The 20,278-nt window shown below is 37.6% G+C and overlaps 1 protein-coding gene across 1 annotated transcript in view; it reads right to left on the bottom strand.

Annotated features, from left to right (window-relative positions):
* Positions 1-1,895: 1,895 nt before the first annotated feature.
* The window catches only part of LOC117377282 (mitogen-activated protein kinase kinase kinase kinase 4-like), a 66,394-nt gene continuing 48,011 nt past the window's right edge, over positions 1,896-20,278 (bottom strand). Inside the window, exons 19-33 of the mRNA XM_055224662.1 lie at positions 18,363-18,433; positions 17,785-17,858; positions 16,970-17,040; positions 16,670-16,764; positions 15,998-16,106; positions 14,516-14,671; positions 14,189-14,276; positions 13,478-13,633; positions 12,064-12,207; positions 11,125-11,259; positions 10,589-10,689; positions 9,499-9,648; positions 6,416-6,575; positions 5,541-5,680; positions 1,896-4,401 (exon numbers count right to left, since the gene is read on the bottom strand). Of these exons, the coding sequence (XP_055080637.1) occupies positions 4,318-4,401; positions 5,541-5,680; positions 6,416-6,575; positions 9,499-9,648; positions 10,589-10,689; positions 11,125-11,259; positions 12,064-12,207; positions 13,478-13,633; positions 14,189-14,276; positions 14,516-14,671; positions 15,998-16,106; positions 16,670-16,764; positions 16,970-17,040; positions 17,785-17,858; positions 18,363-18,433 (1,734 nt within the window). The 3' untranslated portion in view covers positions 1,896-4,317. The remainder of the gene's footprint in view (positions 4,402-5,540; positions 5,681-6,415; positions 6,576-9,498; positions 9,649-10,588; positions 10,690-11,124; positions 11,260-12,063; positions 12,208-13,477; positions 13,634-14,188; positions 14,277-14,515; positions 14,672-15,997; positions 16,107-16,669; positions 16,765-16,969; positions 17,041-17,784; positions 17,859-18,362; positions 18,434-20,278) is intronic.

Raw genomic sequence — 20,278 nt, 5'->3', positions numbered from 1 at the left:
ATAGTCTACTACCTGATTCTCTCCACTGACTGACTTTCCCAAAATGTTCCACAGTATGGCATTAAATTGAACTGCTTTTCATTTTTTTCAATAACAATGTTTTTTTTTTTTGTGAGCCTGAAGTCAAATCAAGACATGTTCTGCCAATCGATTAGTACACTAAAAAGGGGACATAACAAAAACTCTAAAAACTATTCTGGATTTGTATGTATCTGACCCAAACTGTACTCACAAGACTACACCTGCGCAGGAGTGCATGCAGACACTACTATTTAGGCAGAAGTAAGAGAGTAAAAAGTAAGAGGAAACAATGTATTTATTTAAAGGCAGATTAAGCTTGTGAAGCATAATTTTAATATACCTTTTTGTGTACAAATACCAAAAAAATACCAAATCTTCAGCTAACTCATTCACTTCTGCTGTCTGCTGTTATATATATTGCATATAAATCCTTCTCATCGAAATACAATGATTAGTGGACTAATACAAATTTTGGTTGATTAAGATTTGAATGACCAATTAATCGACTAAACGACTAAAGACCTTATTATTTAGTGACTTTTTTTTTTTTATCTAGAAAATTATGCCTTCTTACTAAAAGCGAGGTTGCCTCTCCACGGATCTAACCTGTAACTTATGGCCTTGTGGCTTCACCTGTTTTTCTCAATGAAGATAGATATTTTTCTTTTATCTACAATGTCCCACAGTATGACAGTTGATAGTTTGTAGTGACATCACGCTGGGGGTGTTCTACAAGTATGTCCATGGAGGAATGTTCAGCAGTTACCATGTGACACACTGCAAACACAGTAAACACAACCTGATCAGTTTCAACATCTAAAGATCTTTACATCAAATCAGATCTAAAGATCTGAAAACTCAAGAAAAAATACAAAATGGATTTAAAAAGCACATTTTCCGGAGCCTGTGATCAATACGAGCGTTCATGGTCCGGTTTTATTTATTAATTATTTGAGGGGGACTTGTTTAACAGCATAAATCAGCTCACCTGTTGTAGTTTCAGCTAAATGAGTTCTTTATAGTCAGATTGTGTGAAAACAAAGCTCAGATTAAAGGCTAAATTGAGTAACAGAGCTTCAGACAGAGCAGTGACTCCAGTTAGCTTCACTCCCCCAGAGAATGTTGATGACATCAGCTGCAAATTATAAATAACCATATCACCATGGATTCAAACAGGTGGCAGACGCTCCACCAGAAAAGTTACATAGTGCACCTTTAATCAGGAATATGGTTTCACTTTAAGTAAATGAATTTAACTTTAACCTAAAAAAGTCAAGTTTTGGTCCTATAAGAATAAAATGTCTCTATAGTAAATGCACAGAACCAGCTGAAATACATTTATCAAGTCCAACTAAAATGTACTTATGTTTTAGACTATTCTAAAATAAAAAACAAACAAAACATATTCACATTAAAAAGTAGAACAATTTTAAAAATTAAGATTTTTTTTTTTTTTTTTTGCATAAATCTTAAAACTTTGGTTGAATCAGGTGTTCAGTTTAGTCATATTTTTGCATGATTAAAATACGTCAAATTTACATTTCGTTAGAATTAGCAATACTGTTCAATAGTTAAGTTATGACCTCCCTAAAATGACATTTCAAAATTGTAATTGGATAATGTGTTATAATAACTGGAGATCCTTCTTTTTATTTTTTCAGAATATTTTGCGTCAGTTTTTTCTGATACTTTTATAAAGATATATTTGCTCTTCACATTTATAAAATACTTAAACACAGACATGGCTCGATGTAGCACATACAAACAGTGCATTCAAAACAGTATTTACACAAAACATTACAAAATGGCAAATTTAGATTTTAGAAACAGTGTTGAAAAATACATAATTTTAGGAAATTAAAACAGGCTATATTGCATATTTTTTATGGATCTGTTTTTGATTTATTCAATTGAGTAAAAACGTTCCCTCTAATAATGCTAGAAATTCTGATCACGTCTGTGGTGAACAAGGTCCACCAGTTCTAAACCAAGACTAACCCAGAGACTAAACCAGGTTTAAACCAGGGACTAAAACAGGACTAAATCAGGGACTAAATCAGGAACTAAACCAGGACTAAACCAGGAGAAACCTGGGTCTAAACCAATATAAATATAAACCGTGAATAAACTGGGGCGAGAACCAGAACTTGTTCTTTACCCCCCAGGTATAGACAGGAAAACTCCCTCACTGTATTTTGTTTACATAAAAGCTTTTTGTTCAAATTTACTAAAGTCACCACTGATATTATCAAAGGACACTGTAAATGATCTGTTGGATTGTTTTATATCTCTAAATACATTGCATAATAGGATTTATTAAACATGACCTTTAAACCCAAAGCCATGCATTGCTTCTTTGTCTTATAAAAATGGTAACTCTAAAATATCTAGTGCATATAACATTGTAATACTGATTTAAATGCTTTCAAGTCATGTCCATTGCATTGAACTTCCTCCATAAAGACATTATTCAGTTTTTGTCGAGTATATAATATTGTCCCATGTTCACAAACCAACACAAAATGGACGACTTTTTTCTCTGTATATTTGCAGACCTTTCATCGACCAACAAAACATAACAAGCTGATTTTTACTGAATTGTTTGAAGCCAGTTCCTTATCTCCTCTTTTCCGGAATCTCAAGATTTGCAAATATCTTGATAGAATTTCTTGATTGAACGTTCAAGTTCTTCTTGGCGAGAAGCAGAACTAACCATGTCACAAAAAAAACAGCTTTAAGCATAGGCTGTTCAAACTATACAGTTCTTCAAGGCTTTAAAGATGGTCTATGTAACTTTTGTCCATAGAGGGGTCATTGCCTTGCTTGGAATGTCCCACAGTATAGCATTCAACTCCTCTATTTCCATAGAGACAAGCAGACGAGGCTACCAGGCAAAGTTACAGGTAAAATAAGTGGAGAGGCAATCCTTCTGACAGAAAACATGCTGGTTATTTTAGGAATAAAAACACTGTACTTAGATAAGTACAAAAAAGTTGCCATACTGTGGAACATTCCGATCAAGACTATAACATCTAAAAGGAGATGAGCAGGTGATATACTCTAAACCAGAAAAGTTACACAGTGCACCTTTAAAATACAATCCTTGGATTGTACTGGGAGATTGGTGAAAATGGTTGGTCCCACTTCAAGTTTAAATGCTTTGTATAGTGCATAGTATAGTTTAGCGCAGTGAATCAGGTATATCAGTATTTTCCAGTCTCATGTATTCTTATAATAAGGTGTACAAGATCATAATGTCTCGAGACTGAATGGTTCCTACGGAGAATGCAGTTCTTCCATGCATTGTAATTAAGTATAGAGCACTGCCTGCAGATGAGAGAGTTCATTTGGACTCGTCTTCAGTCTTGCATATTCTTATGGAGGTTTGGAACTGTGTACAAGTTTCTATTGTCTCCAATCAAGATGGTTTATATGCAGAATGTGATCCTCCCATGCTTTACTATATATTATAAAGCGCTACCAGCTGAGGAGAGAGTTGAAATTAACTTTTTGTTGTCTCCAGTCTCATGCAGAGGTTAGAAGTGGTGTACAGGCTTTTCTTGTCTCCAGTCTGGATGGTTTACATGGCTTTGTTGTCCTCCCATGTGTTATATTGGACTATAGACAATATATGGGAGGAAATCACCAGCTGAAGAGACAGTTCATATGCACCTGTTATTCTCTCCAGTCTCATGTATTCTAATAGAGGTTTGGAGCAATGTATAGGTTTCTATTGTCTCCACTCTTGATGGTTTATATGCAGAATGTGATCCTTCCATGTTTTACTATGGATTACCAGCTGAGGAGAGAGCTGAAATGGACTTCTTGTGGTCTCCAGTCTCGTGTGAAGGTTTGGAGTGGGGTACAGGTTTCTATTGTCCCCAGGCTGGATGGTTTACATGTATATCTGGTCCACCCATGGGTTATAATGGAGTATAGAGGAATGCAGAGGAGGAAATCACAAGTTGAAGAGACATTTCATATGGGCCTGTTGTTGTTTCCAGTCTCATGTATTCTAATGGAGGTGGTGTACAACTTTGTATTGTCTCCAAACTGGATGGTTTACATGGGTTTGTGCTCCCTCCATGTTGTATATTGTACTTTAGACAGAACAGAGGAGATCACCAGCTGAAGAGACAGTTCATATGGACCTGTTGTTGTCTCCAGTCTCATGTATTCTTATGGAGGTTTGGAGTGGTAGACAGGTTTGTGTGTCTCCAGACAGGGTGGTTTACACGGGTTTGTCCTCCCATATATTATAATAGAGTATACAGACAGAGGAGAACACAGAGAAGATCACCAGTTGAAGAGTGAGTTGTGTCCAAGAGTCATAAAGTAGATCTGACTGCTACCACCCGACTGCACTGATGCAAAGAAAACCTGAAAAACAAGCGCACAAAAAAAAAATAATTAAAAGAGACAAATTCATGGGTTTCATATATTCCCCTTTTTAGATGTGACATAATAACACTTTAGTGCCAGCTAGAACAACCAGCATTTATTCACTGCCCAAGTAAGCATTTCCATAGCCACAGCTGCATTGTGGGTCAGAAACCTGCACCAAGAGCCTATCCAACTCTAACCAATGGCTTCTCATTGACCCTGTCAGACCAAGGATACAACCACTAACTGTCACTTATTTATTTTAAATCACATAACTTTTTCCTCTTACAGAAGCCACTTTGAGGACTTCTGAACATTCAAACAGAACCAGCTAGCATGAACTCCAGACCAAACATCAGTCAAAACTAGCTACACCTAAACAGGCAGTGGCACAGCAGTACAGCATTTACCCACAGGTCAGTGGTTACAGTACGGGTTCGAGACTTTGCTCGAAAGAAAATGTATGCATGCACGCACACACACCCACACACACCCCCACCCCCACACACGCACACACACACACACACATATACAGTGAAGCAAATAAGTATTTGAACACCCTGACTGATCTAGAGAGGATCTGTGTGGAGGAGTGGGCCAACATCCCTCCTGCAGCATGTGCAAACCTGGTGAAAAACTACAAGAAATGTTTGACCTCTGTAATCGCAAACAAAGGCTACTGTACCAAATATTAACATAGATTTCTCAGGTGTTCAAATACTTATTTGCAGCAATAACATACAAATAAATTATGCCCATTGTATGATTTTAAAAAATCATACAATGTGATTTCCAGATTTTTTTTTATATTATGTCTCTCACAGTGGACATGCACCTAAGATGAAAATGTCAGACCCCTCCATGATTTCTAAGTGTGAGAACTTGCAAAATCACAGGGTGTTCAGATACTTATTTGCCATTTGCCAATTCAATTCATTTATTTTTGTAACGCCCAAAATCACAACAACAGTTGTCTTGTGTGTGTGTGTGTGTGTGTGTGTGGGTGTGTGTGTGTGTGTGTGTGTGTGTATATATATATATATATATATATATATATATATATATATATATATATATGTATATGTATATGTATATGTACACATATAATCCTTCATATTACGTGTATTGGTTCTGACCTTGTCATTTCTCTCACAGAGGAACTTGAGTTTCTGAGCCTTTTTGTGCATGAAGACTCCTTCCAGACTTCCAGTGTTAGCAGAGCGCAGCTCGATGGCCTTCTCTCCCCAACCCATCACCTGGTTGGACTGCAGGTATGCTACAGGAGAAGGAGGGTAAAGGGTAAACAGTGAGAGAAGGTGAGAAGGTGTATTTAGGTGAGAAGGTGTATTTAGGGAGTGGTCTTGGGTAGCTCAGAGGGGCTGAGGCAGTATATTGGGTTGTAATAGTACCAATAATGCACTAAAAAAAAGAGATAGCTATTAACAATTCTTATTATAAGAATATGTAAATAAATTCCTAATAATACCGTCACTCATATGAAGTACTGTGCGTTGAGTTGATTGTGGGGTCCAAGCCCCGGGGCCTAAATACGGCTGCCCATTCAAGTAGCCTTTAGCGGCTAGGTACATCCAGTGGATTTCCTGCCTACTGACCATGCATATTTGTGCTCTACCCCCACGTGAGCGCGAGCAAGGAGCGCGGTCTCACGTACCACGTGGCCTCTCTGACCAATCATAGCGAGAGTAGGTAGAGCGGAGCTACAGCTGAGCAAGAGCAGTGCAGAGAAGCCAAAGCTAACGATTAAAGCGTAGTTTTTAAGACAATAGTAGGACTTTGAGCTGAGAAAAACTTGATCTGAAAAAAAAAGATTTGTTTTCACTGCAGTACCAATGAGTGGCCACTAGCGGAACTCATAACAAGTCTAAGCAGCAAGCTTGGGTGGAAAGGTGTGTGGGATTGTTTTTAATGGACTGTAAAGCACTTTGTGTTACAGCTTTTTGTATGAAAAGTATTAAAGTTTGATTGATTGAGTACATCACTGGTTCCTTACCCACAGAGGCAGGCATCTCTCCCCACTGCAGCACCGTGTCTTTGGTGATTCTCCCAAATGTGTCGATGTAAACGCCTTCATCTTCGTAACAGACCAACAGCTCTGTGCCTGCAGTCTGAGGGAGGAGGACGATGGCATGCGGCCGGATACTACCAGGGATCTGAAATATACATACAAATATACAAGACATAACATTGGGCCATATAACAAACTGGAGACAAAATGACATTTAGTTCAGAAGTAATTCATTACAACTTCAAGCTAGTTGCAGATTTTGTTATTTACAAATTGTGACCATTGAAATAGCAAGAGGTGGGTAGAGTTGCCGCTCACAGTGAGAAGAGCAACCACAACTTGTAATTAATGTTAAAAAGCTTACTCACGTAGGAGTAACATTTACGGTGTCTGAAAAATACGAAATACAAGTTTGTTAAAAAGTAAATCTACCAGCAAATTGCAGTCTTAAAACCAACTCTTCATATCTGAATAGATGACATAGACATCACCATCCAATAACAATGTTTGCAATATTTTGGAGCAAATCATTGGTTGAAAAATGGCACTTCACACAAACATTACTTCCTGCATTGTATATTATAGGCTCATTATTATGAATAATAGCCAAATCACTGAGGCAAGAGCGCCCTTGAATTGATACTTTGCAGTGACATTACACACATGCTTATTGTGAAATGTTCAGCAGTTACTATGGTGATACAATGCACACATTTTCAAACACTGAATTTTTTTCCCCTTAATAATCTGAAAATCTCCAGAAAAATACAAAATGGATTCAAACAACATATGAACAATATGTGTTTGATTTTCAAGAAAAAGATGAAAAACTCAGAAACTGTTGGTTAATGCTTGCTCTCTTGTGACTGTAATGTTATTTGAGAGGGACTTGTTAAACAGCACAAATCAGATCACCTGTTGTAGTTCCAGCTAAATCAGTTCTTTATGGTCAGATTGTGTTAAACTAAAGCTCAGATTAAAGTCTAATTTGAGAAACAGAGTAACAGAGCAGTGCCTCCAGTTAGCATCACAGTCCCAGGGAATGTTGATAACATCGGCTGCAAAGTATCAATATAGGAAAACAATCCCAAACTGCATTGAATTAGAGATAGAATATAAAGGCTAATCTTAAAATCAGATGAAACACAGAGTAAACTTCTTCAGTCCAAAAATTCCATTATTGTCCTATTAACTTAAATACATTACCAGATTCTGAGCCAATACAATCCTAATGACGATCACTGGCATCCACAGAGGCAGAGCGATCTTTATCCTGGACCGGGGTCCAAGCATGTCTGAGCCTCTACAACAGCACTAAACTAAAATAATTTAACTAATAAATACACTTAAAACCAAAATATATGGGTTAAGCATGTCTGATCCTCTTCAAAAGTAGTTGATATTTTAGATAAGAATTAAAACTCTAAACTAAATAAACGAGAGTAACGTGGTGAAGTCTCTCCTCAAGGCCAAAACTAAAAATAAGCTAAGAGCCAGACCTGCTGCAGGTGGAGACGAGTTTGAGAGAAATGAAACATGAAACTAAAAATATGGATGAAATATACAGCTGTAGAAGGAACAGGACAGAGAGAGGAGAAGCAATAAGGGAGAGAGAGCAGGAGGAGGATAGAATGAGAGTGAGAGAAGAGGGAAGAGAGATGGTTAAAAAGAGAGAAGAGTGAAACAGAGGGAGAGGGGAAGAGATGAAGAGAGAGGGAGAGGGAGAAAGTGAGAGGAAGAGAAAAAGAGGGTGGAGACTGAGAGAGAAGCCAATAGAGAGGGAGACTGATAGAAAGAGGGATAGGAGAGGGTATCGGGAACAGAGCGAGAGGGCAAAAAGTAAGAGGGAAGAGAAGGGGGGGGCTTTTAAATGAGCAATAGATTGAAAGTGGGAGTGAGGGAGAGAATGAGAAAAGGGGAGGTGAGAGGAGAGAGAGGAAGGAGAGAGAGGGAGATTTTAAATGGGCTATAGTTATAATGGGTTGAGAGATAGAGGGAGCGAGGGAGAATGAGTATTTTTAGACCTTGTGCAGAAGCGATGCAGATTCTATGTAGGTTTTAAAGGCAAGTTCAGCTTCACAGATAAATGTGAGCTATTGTGACAAATCATATAATTCCAGTTAATTACTGTTCTGCCCACACTAAAAGTTAGTTCCAATTACAATTAATTTTAATTTAAAAAAAAAAGTAATCTGGACTATGTTTAAAGGCAATGTATCTGTCTTAAAAATGTGAAAAATAGAACTACTTCATTTTAAATGGTTTGCAGTGGTCCAAAGTTATTCCTCACTTACCTTATTCATTCAGAGCATCCTAATTATTCACTACAATGAGTTTATCAGCACTTTTTTACATTTTTTAGAGCTCAGAGCTTTATTTTGCCATTAAGGTAAAGCTAACAACAACTAGCATGCTATTAGTGCAGTTCATGAAGAGACAATGCCACCCTTTATAATTAGATGAAGACAGTACACAGTGAACTTACTTTGACCTCAAGAGTTGCTTATATAATATATCTGTACTGGAACAAGACACATTTTGCACAAATACATGGGGAAAAAAATCTGCAGGCCCTTTAATTGCACTCTTATAAGGAGAAATGTCTGTCTTAAACTTGGATTCCTCCTCCTCTTATTCATAAATGTCAAGATCGCGTTACTGGAACTCACTGTGAATCTTGTTCTCACAGAAACAAAGAAGGTACAAAGATGTGAAAAATAAGAAGACATCTGAAAATGAATCCCGCAGGTTTGTACTAAAATCTGCAACTATTTTTACCCACAAAGCATAACATCATTTTGTGTTTTGTAATTGATATAGCAGATTAACCAGGCATTTGAACTGCCCCCATCTTGGTCTAACACTACAGGGATATAGCAGAATGGGAGGGCATCTGTCACATGGGGATACAGGAGGATGGCAGGGGATCTGACACATAAGGGTATAGAAGGATGGGACGGCATCTGACACACTACAGGGATTAAGGAGGATGACAAGGCATCTGACACACAGGAATATAGGATCATGGGAGATCTAACGCACATGTGAGGGCATCTTGGCGTACTTACATGCGTTGGCAGGTAGAGGTCATAGGGTGTTCCGGAGTCCACGTCAATGGCATGGAAACCCGACACTGAGCCATAAATGACCTTTAACCTTTGACCCTCCTCCACAGTCAGGTCCACAGACAGGGGCTTATGAGGCAGCGACCGGAAAGACTGAAACAGTCAACAGACATATAGATTTATTATTAACTCATTATCTTTTATAGTTTTATTATGTTATTTGGTATTTATACTTGTGTGCCTGTCTTGTGTTTCTCAAACAGTTAAGAACTAAATTAGTCATGGCTTACTCCAATATAACACCAAGGTTTGCTCTGGTTTAGACCTGGTATAGCCCTGTTAGGTTTAGATTAAAAACAATAAAAATTGAAATTGGACATGTGCAAAATCATAACATGGAGATATTTTGTTGAAAAAATTCCAGCTTAAAACTTGTAATAAAAATGGTATAAAGTGATATTTCTGCACTTTAGTGTTTTATTTAATCTGTACATGATACTTAAACTCAAGCAAGGTGTTTACTTTACAGGTAGTTACAATACTGAGTGAATATTGATGAGAAAAGATTTGAACCAGTTTAAAGAGTCTAAACTGGTTCAGGCCTCAGAGGACTGAGAAGTGGGGCAGACGTAAATAGACTGTTCTTGGGCCTGTGTCCTAGCTAAAACTAAAACTAAAAGCTAAAACTAAAGCTAAAGCTTAAACTAAAACTAGAGCTTAAACTAAAGCGAAAGCTTAAAATAAAGCTAAAGCTAGTAAGAGCATGGCTAAATACAACAAACACTACTGCATTGTTTACACACAATTTTCTTTCTGTTTTCCCTGTTTTAATTCTTAGTTAGGAAGTGGATGGTTCTATTCCAGGTCTAGTCAGTTCAGTCTTCCTTTCTGTCTTTGGGCCAGACGCTTAATGGTGAGAGAGGTTGTTTGCTGTCAGTCAGGGGCAGGGCAAGGCAGCTCTGGCTACAGATTTTACCACCAAGCCTGGGAAGTAACAGAATACTGGATTGTGCTTTGAGAGTCATTAGCCATTGTAATGCATCTTATATGTAAATATTTGTGGTTTCTATTGAATCCATGGTTTGTTTTTTACCTTGAAGGCCATGAACTTGTGGTAAGGTTTTGGGGCCCAGGCGTAAACCTCCACAGCGTTCTTCAGAGCAATCACCAGGAACTTGATCTTCTCATATCGGACTGTGGACACGACACGCAAATCAAACGTGAAATCAGATTTAAAATGATCACATTTAGGAAAACACAAACACTGCAAATGTTTAAGTAACATTCATGACAACTGCTGAAAATAAATACTGTGTATTATTGAGTACAATCCTACTAACCTTGTAGCTGAGACCTCTTCTGTTTGTCCCTCTTTGTCCAATGCTCTCCCTGTGTGTCAGACATCCTCCCTATGTTTCCATGAGGTCTTAATCTGAGTAAAAGCTGCTAACCTTGTAGTTTAGACTCGTACAAACATTCTGAAATTGGATTCTTGGTTCTTGAAGCCTGCCTCTTCTTACTGAATCCTGATTGTAATTGTTCAGCCCAATTGTACATAATCATGAGGGTCCTCTAGTTTAAGATTTAGAGCACTTTTTAACTTTGATTTATAAAGTCTTATTTACTTACCAACTTTGTAGTGTCCACAGCCCTCCAGCTCCCCCACAGAGCTCCAGCCTTGTCTCTTCTCCACCTCTGGGTCATTGTGGAGGATCTTATTCCTCAACCACGACAGGTAGTACAGGCGCAGCTTGTTCTTTTTACCTGCAGCAAACATAAAGTATATGCGTTACAATTCAGCGTATTAGTTAAAGTACCCTTTATTGTCCCTGTAGGAAAATTTGTCTTCTCGTCTTGCTCCTGTCAGCTGTAGGAACCATCTCCAGATATTGAGCTAGTCTTGGTCACGTCTACTTTAGCTGGTGGATTTGACCTATTGCATGTTTGGGTTGATGGAAACCAGAGAGCTGGGAGGAAACTCACCCAGACACAGGAAAAATTTGCAGACTTGGTTGGCTAGCCATTTTATGTCACTAAATAAAATTAAAGTCAAATTAAAATAGTTAATGTCTTCAGACATGACTAAAGTATTCAAAAGACGCCAGTAACGCTTAAGATATGAACTTGAAGCTTTATTCTTTCAGGTATAGTGCCTGAAATGTTAAGTACCAGAGATGTTTAGCACTTGAAATGTTTAGTACCTGTTTAGTACCTGGGATGTTAAAATATCTGTTTAGTATTTAAGATGTTTAGTACCTCAGATGTTTAGTACCTGAGATGCTTTGAGATGTTTAGTACCTGAGATGCTTTGAGATGTTTAGTATCTGAGATGCTTTGTACCTGTTTTGCACCTGAGATGTTTTGTATCTGTTTAGTACTTGTTTAGTACCTGAGATGTTTTGAGATGTTTACAATCTGTTTAGTACCCATTTAGTATCTGAGATGTTTAGTACCTGAGATGGTTAGTACCTGAGATAGTTAGTATTTGTTACTAACTAACTAACCTGAGATAGTTAGTATTTGAGATGTTTAATATCTGAGATGCTTAGTAGCTGAGATGGTTAGTACCTGAGATGGTGATAAGGACGTTGAGTCCCTCTAGAACGTCCATCTGCTGAAATCTTCTTCTGCTGATAAGAGAGTAGACTTTCCCCTGCCCACTCCTGTCCAAGAGCCACAAGCCGTTCTCTGTGCCCACCAACAGGTTCACCCCTGCAATTACAACAACACATCACTACTGCAAATAAAACAACAACACCTTCACTACTGCAGTACAACCAAAAATACACCCATTTAGTAATCTGGCTTTGTGCCAAATGTATTTCTCAGATAAGAAACAGAACAATTAGCTCTGAGCATATCTCTACTGAAAGTAGTCAGTTTTTAAAGATTATTAGGTTCAGATATGAAAGAGCAAGGTACTTAAGCTGTGTTCATGCTTGTTTTGGTGTGAACTTGGTTTGGTCCTGGTTTAGTCATGATCTAGTCCAAGTGATGATGTCATTTCCACGTTCAACCCGCAACTTCACAGCTGATTTCTTATTTATCAAACAAGACAATTACCATTCACAAAATTAGCAGTAATAATCAGAGACAACATAAGATTACCAGTGAGTATATATATCACTAACTGCTAGCTTAGCCTCGCTCAACCTCCCCGTACACTTTCTGTCACAGGTAAAACCTTGCTAGTGTTAAACAACTGCAGTGCATTTTTACCATGAGACGTGTTGTCGCTATAAAAAGAAGAGATCGTAAACATATGTTTTAATCAGCTGATGTGTCTTGGACCCAGAAATGACATCACACTTAACAACTCTATTGTTCCAATTTTTTCCAAATTGTCATGTGGTGAGTGTGAACACAGCCTGAAATAATTGGGCCTGAAAAAATAATAATTTTAATTGGGACAGAAGAGTTAATTTTTATTGCAACTTAACTAAACTTATGGCATGCCTTTGTTCCCTTTTAGTAGCAATTTCTACTGTTCCTAGTTCCTAGATTTTTAGTGCAAACTAATTTGTGACTCTGTGGCAAGAGGCCTGTGATATCACAACCTCAATAGACAATACCTGTGTTTAGTCCAGACATGGGCAAACTACGGCCCACTGGCCACACAAGGCCCTTTGAGTTATTAATCCAGCCCGCGGTACGTGATCAAACTATATTAAAATAGGTAAGGGTAATCCTTGTTCAAAGTTTTTCTGCTGTGTTTATTTAACTGAAATTCAATAAATTAATTATTAATTGAATGAATGCATTTGGAAAACAATTTGCACAATGAGCCTTGCATATTCATGCTTTGCTACGTGTTACAGGCCAAATCTCTAATATAATATATACATATATGTCCTGGCGTGGCCCCTCTGTCAAATTTTAGAACCCATTGTGGCCAGTGTCTCAAAAAGTTTGCCCATCCATGGTTTAGTCTCACTGTGTTTGTACTGATTATAATAGTAAAGCTGTATAATGGTATACTGACCCCACAGTCCAGCACACAACACCTCGGTGTTGAATTTCTTCTTATATTTCCTGATCTCGGGAGTGTCACTCTGTGGTTTAATATTCGTCGGGTTCACGTTGACGACAGAGCCTTTTCTGTGGCCCTCTCTCCTCAGTGCCTCCCCTTTAACACCCGCTGAAAAATACAACATATGAATGAATGAAATCGTTTAATCCTAGTCCTTTAATGCTCACTGTAGAATATAAAATATATTTATTTGAATGAAAGTCCCCTTTAATGAAAGTCCCCTTTAATGTATGCTGAAGCAAGTACAATACAAAATAATCAGTGAATGCATATAGTAATAAGTGCTGGTATCCGTAAGGGATGTTCGGACCATTCTACAGCCTTACCTTGGATGTGTACAGCATTGTACACATCCAACTTTTGTTGTTGTAAAAATGTGAATTTGTTTTTTGTTTTAAAGTGAGAATGTGCAGTGCAACACCCAAGCAATCATCTCCAGAATACAAACTAGGTTTGTAATACCACCATGTCGATGTCCAATCTTGTCTGATTGACCTGGCCTGGTACTACTTGGATGGGAGACCACGGAGAATATCAGGTTGCACAGTGGGGCAGCCATGGCTTAGTACCTAGCTCTCTTGTTTCACAGCAGGGCATTATAGGCTAATACACCAGCGAAGATAGTCCTTAGTATGTAGTTATACATGTGTTTGAAATACTCACTGGGGCTGTGGGGAGGGGAGGAGATGTGGAGAAGTCTGGGGTCAATAAAGGACAGGAACGAGGAGGATGAGCCTGGACTCTGGATCTCCTGTGTGGGAAATACAGAAGACAATATGTAACTTTTATGACAAAGACAGTAATACGGTTAACTTGTAGATGCTTAAAGAAGCTATTATGAGAAGTGATAGAGGAGAATGGAAAGGCATCTGATACACAGGGATACAGGAGGACGGGAGGACATCTGACACACAGGGTTTCAGGAAGACAGGATAATGGGAGGATATCTGACGCACAGGGATGCAAAAGACCAGGAGGTGTGGTACTCACATCTCTGTCATGGTGCGTAGGAGGCCGAGTTGCTGTGGGGGACTGACAGTAGCTCATTCCTATCTGCCCTGGTGCATTGTGGGTTGGGCTGGAGGAGGTCTTTTGTAGGAGGTCAGGGAGCATGTAGGTTGGGTCATCTGAGGTCACTCGGGGCATCTGAAACAAAAACAAAGAGGTCACACGTTTCTGCATATCCAAATATTCAGTCACTAAGTTTTAGTTTTTATATACCGACACCATTTAATCTACTTAAAGGTTCAAGGCTTACATGCTTGTCTCCATGGAGGTTTATTGCTTGTTAAAAATACTAATACTAAAACTAATACTAATACTATAGAGTGCTTTTACAAATGCTGAGTTTCATTCACTCCACACTCGGTGGTGGTAAGAGACTAATATGGCCACAGCTGCCCTGGGGTACAATGTCAGAAGCGAGACTAAGGACGCAACAATAGATTTTACCACTGCTGCCTCACTGTGGTATCTAAGATTCCCAATGGTCTCCCATCAAAGCACTTACCAGTGATTTGATGGTAGACTGTTGGGTGCTTTAGTTTCTGAGATCTGAGAAGATCAAGCTTTGAGAAGGAGGTTTGGCCACAATATGGCATTACACTTAAACTCTATCTTGCATTTAGTTAACTGATGTTTTTATCGTTCAAAAATAGACTGAAAAAACAGGGTCACAGCTACACAGATCTGACACTTAACTTGACCTAGTGGCATTACTTGTTCGTCTCCATGGATGTTTAACTCTATACTGTGGAACATTTTAGACAAATGCAATGCCATCTGCAAGTCTCAACATGGCTGACCCTCCAATAAAAAGTCACATATTGAGCCTTTAAATTTATTATTATTATTTATTCTTAAATTTATAACCACATATTATTAGATTAGATACTTCTCCAAGCAGCAGCACAGGCAAGGTATTTAGGTAGTAATAGTAATTGATAGAATACCGCCCTCTATTGGCCATGTGCTGTAAGTAGATCCTTTGTCCAAAATTCAACTGTAGTAAATAATGTGTGTGTGTATATGTATATGTATGTATGTGTATGTGTGTGTGTGTGTATATATATATATATATATATATATATATATATATATATATATATATATATATATATATATATATATATATATATATATATATATATATCATTGGAAGGCCTGGAACCTTATTGTCTTGTCTCTATGGATATATTATTGTTTCACCTGGAATGGTCCAGAGTATGGTATTAAACTTATCTAACTCTCTTGGGGCAAACCGGTCACATTACCACACTGATCTTTAGCAATAAAACACATCTAATTGAATAAACACATTATAAGTGTAATCCAATACTGTGGACCATTCTGGGCAAAGAAATGATATCTCCATAGGGACAAAAAGGTGACAGAGCCCCAATAGAAAAGTTCCACAGTGGACCATTATGTTAAAATAAGTAGTATTTAAAATCTCCAGTGTAGCATTCATACTTTGTGAGAGAGAGGCGGGGAGAGTTGGTTCAGGTTGTGTGGAGGCTCCAGTTTGATGCCGTTGGGGACACCTTTCAAATTCTTCCCTTTTCCATTCGACAAACCAGATCTAAAAACACAAAATTCAGACCTTATAAAGGTCAACCTGTCTTGATAACAAATGTATGCCACTGACACAATAACCATTAAGCCATTATAAAAAAAAAAGTATTGAGAATCAGATACCTGCCCAAATGAGTATCTAGTTTCAATGGTAGATTTGGTATTGGTTAGTATCGATAATAAAAAAAAGTCCCATTCACTGTACACAAATGAACCTTTCCTGAATAGCATTACAAGTATAAGACCACATAGACTAGTATACGCCAATGAACCACCTGGACAGATGATTTTATGTTAAAAATAACATTCTATTGTCTAAATAGAGACTGTTTTTTTTTTTTATTATTATCGCAGTATCGGAATTGGTATTGTGTATCAAGTCTATTCCAAAATCAAGTTTAAAATGTTTGTATCGTGACACTACTATGTATTTGTATATGTAATAATATAATTCAAACTTCTACATCCAAATTGTATCTTATTGAGGAAAAAATAGTCAAAATCAATCTAATTCTCATAAGAATATTTATTGTGACAGGCTTAGTTGTAAGTAACAGTGAAGTTTCTCACCTGCTCCTCTCCTCTTCATCACTGCTGCAAACTTCATCACTGGACGAGGAGTATTCTGTGGCTTTGTTCAAACGACTCTGGGCTGACTTCACTCCCTTTGACAATAACACAAACCACATGAGCTGGGGACAATATTTAATCTTTTCTTTCTTTTTAAACACCTCAAGGACATAATTATAGAGTAATTATAGAGTGAACAACAGGCCAAATATTCACAGCGCATCGTTTTTATTTAAATTACAATAAAAAAAGATTATTATATGAATTGATAGGTACATTGGTTTCCTGTGTACTACTGACCTGTGAATGTTGTGAGGGTCTGAGGTTCAGTGGTCTGTGCTGTAACAAAGGACTCTCCAGCCTGAAGTAACCTACAAACACACAACCATCAAACTGACTGGAGCTGGAAATATGAGAGAAGTTCAACATAGCAATTAATTTCATGTTTTGTGCAAGAAATGTTGACAACCAAAAAGCTGTTTATTTGACCATTTAGACCTAAGCATGTAGAATTCACCTTCTGACATGACTTGTCTGTGTATCTGAGACCAAAAATGTAAACTTAAAATGTAAAAATGTAAACTTAAGTCCAGTAAATAGTCTCATCAGTATTTCAATATTTTGCTCACTATGGAACTATTAGTAGGCTGGCAAAGTCCTGTTTCAGTCCTTGTTTAGCCCTGATTCAGTTCTGTTACAGTCCTGGTTTTTGGACTCACATGTCACCTGTGTGAATGTGCAACAAAATACAAGTCAATGAATTCATGTGCATTAACATCCCAAACCTCGATTAAAACAGTAGTATTTTGTGTTTGGTAAGCGACATGTATTTCTTTAATGTATTGATGTATTTTTGCACATGCCTGAGGAAGGAACCACTGCCACATGTGATCTCTATGGAAAAATATTATATTGTGTGAATATAACTAAATGCCTGTTAAAATCACATGAAACAAACATCCCATTAAAAATAGCCTGCAGTGAAACTGCTCAAGATCTGGAATTATAAATAACTTTGTGGATTCCAAACTTTAGGCAAACATCTTAGAGGCATTTTAATCTGTTTGTAAAATACTAAATATTACTGTATTAAAATAACTAAATACAAAATTTACCTGGGTGATTGTTGTTCAATAAGGGACTTCCATGAGACCTCCCACTGTTATCAACCGGTGACACTGGGCTGCCACTAGAGGGAGACACACACACTCATGTAATTTCCTGGAGACTATTTGTCACCATTTGCTTAACCTTAATCTATTTATATTAATATCTGAACTTTAAACCACTGATTTTCAATTTCAAATGTTTTCATTGCTCAAAAATACCCTGTCAGGGGCAGCAGGTAGAAAATAGCTTTTTACATATAATCTGGAATGGAACATCTATGTTTCTGTACATTGTCCCTTCAAATAAAGACTAAACTAAAGACTAAACTAAAACATGCAATCTTACTGTGAGCAAGTAGCCTCTCCACAGATCTGACCTGTAATACGACCTGGTGGTTTTTACTTTTTTGACTCCGTGGAGCTTGAAACATTTAATGCCATACTCTGCCAGGTACGTGAAAAGTTACGTAATGTAGCTTTAAAACATGGTCAAAAACTCCCAAAAAAGTACATTTGGCTGAATATAGTATGGCAACAGAAGTATGTTTGAGTTTTCACACACAGTCTGGTCCTGGGTCCATTACCTGGAGGGTGTCCTGTTGTGTCTCTTGATCAGTTCTTTGCAGTAAAACTTTGAGGTAGTTCGCTCTGGGACCTGGAGTGAAACACAATAAACACAATAAAAGTAAATAAATTGTAACTAAACACATCAGACCCCGGTGAGTGAATACACTTTACTGTTGTGTTTTCTAGCAAGGACCAATCTTATATTCATGCAACGTTATGAGAGGTTAATATGAAGGAGTTCTGTTGAGTTTAAATTATTATAATACAGAGAAATAAAACTGATAGCTCAAAGAGAAGTAGTATTAGAGTATAGAATGACTTTTTATTATTGTTGTCATTTTAGATTCATTGAAACGTGACAAAGTCTGGGGACACTTAAATTACTGCATACACCTTTTAAACAAACTGTATGTGCTCTTAGAGTTTTAAACAGTTACTGCAATCGCAACTGAACCTGGGTTGCCTGCACCTTAACCTGCAGATAGAGGACATATGCAAGTTTTTCTCATTCCCATCATATGGACAGGCCATGCCTCATGTGAAAGCTCAGAACCTCCAGAATTTTCTCACTGAGCTACTGAGGCTGCACTAGCACTGATTCATGATTGGCTGAAGGTGCTGGGATTTAGGTAGTGACCATTCAGATTATAGCTATCATGGCCATCATGCCCAATATTTTTGTAATTAAGAATAAAGCAGCATTACAATTGTTATCAGTAAAAGCTAATTATATTTAACATATACAGTTAAGTCATGTTTATGTAATTAAAAATCTAAATCTTACATACAGTCCCTTAATGCTAATACTGTACTGTGCTACTGTTATTACTGAGCTTGACACACTCCTTGTATGAATCAGTTAAGTATTGATACAAAAAATGCTTAGAGCCCGACCATGTAACTTTTAGCCAAAAAATAGAGAAAAATGGAAGCTTGTTTCTGTTTTTTGTCATGTTTGCTGTTTATTGCACTGAAAAACATGCACCCTTACTGTGAGCGGGTTTGCATTTCCACACACCTGACTTTTACTGGGCCTGGAGGAGGGAATATGTCTATAATATTCCAAATAATATCCCACAGTATAACATATAACATATATATCTCTATGGAGAATCTTCAAAGTATTGTTTTAGCTTTGTATTTCCATGGAATCATGCAGGTGTCATGCCATTTCCAGAAAATTACGCAGTGTAGCTTTAAACTGGTCAAGACTGTCCTTTCTTGCATAGTTTTAGAATACATGGAATTTGACAATGAATCAACCAGAACGAGAGAGATCTAAATCTAGCTGGATAAAGTTTAAAGTATTTAGCCACACAATGAGATTAGCCCAGACTGTAAACCACTGAACTCCTGAGTGAAACTGCAGCTGTGAACTCTGTCCTTTGGGAACAAGGATCACATGACAGACACAGAGGAAGTACCCCCCTGCTCCTCACCCCAACCTGAGTCATGCCCCCACACCTCGATACACAGAGAAGAGGGGAGTAAAACTATCATCGTTGTAGACAGCTGGCCTTTTTCTGAGTCTAACTGGGTCTAAACTGAGACCAATCAAAACATAAGAGACAATAAAATATAGACAGTAACAGGGGAGTAAGGAGCATTAAAGTGTTTCAAATGCTCTGTCACTCACTAAACATGTTATAATTGTATCATAATGTAGGCGTATATTTACAGTTGTATAATTTAAAAAAAACTTCTCAAACCATGCATTACCTCTGAAACGAATGAGATGTTCAACACAGTCTACATTTAGAAATAACAAATAAACCATGAATGAACTAGGAATGGAGTTAGCCAGAACTAGGCCAAGACTAAATAAAGACTAAACTTGTTCTTTAAAGCTGAATGATGAAACTTTTCAGATGGATGGTCGGCCACCTGCTTTGAAATGTTCCACAGCATGACATTAATCGTGTCGATCTCTATG

The sequence above is a fragment of the Periophthalmus magnuspinnatus genome, chromosome 10, assembly GCF_009829125.3.
Source record: "Periophthalmus magnuspinnatus isolate fPerMag1 chromosome 10, fPerMag1.2.pri, whole genome shotgun sequence".
NCBI lineage: Eukaryota > Metazoa > Chordata > Actinopteri > Gobiiformes > Gobiidae > Periophthalmus > Periophthalmus magnuspinnatus.
This window is presented reverse-complemented; position numbering and strand designations above follow the sequence as displayed.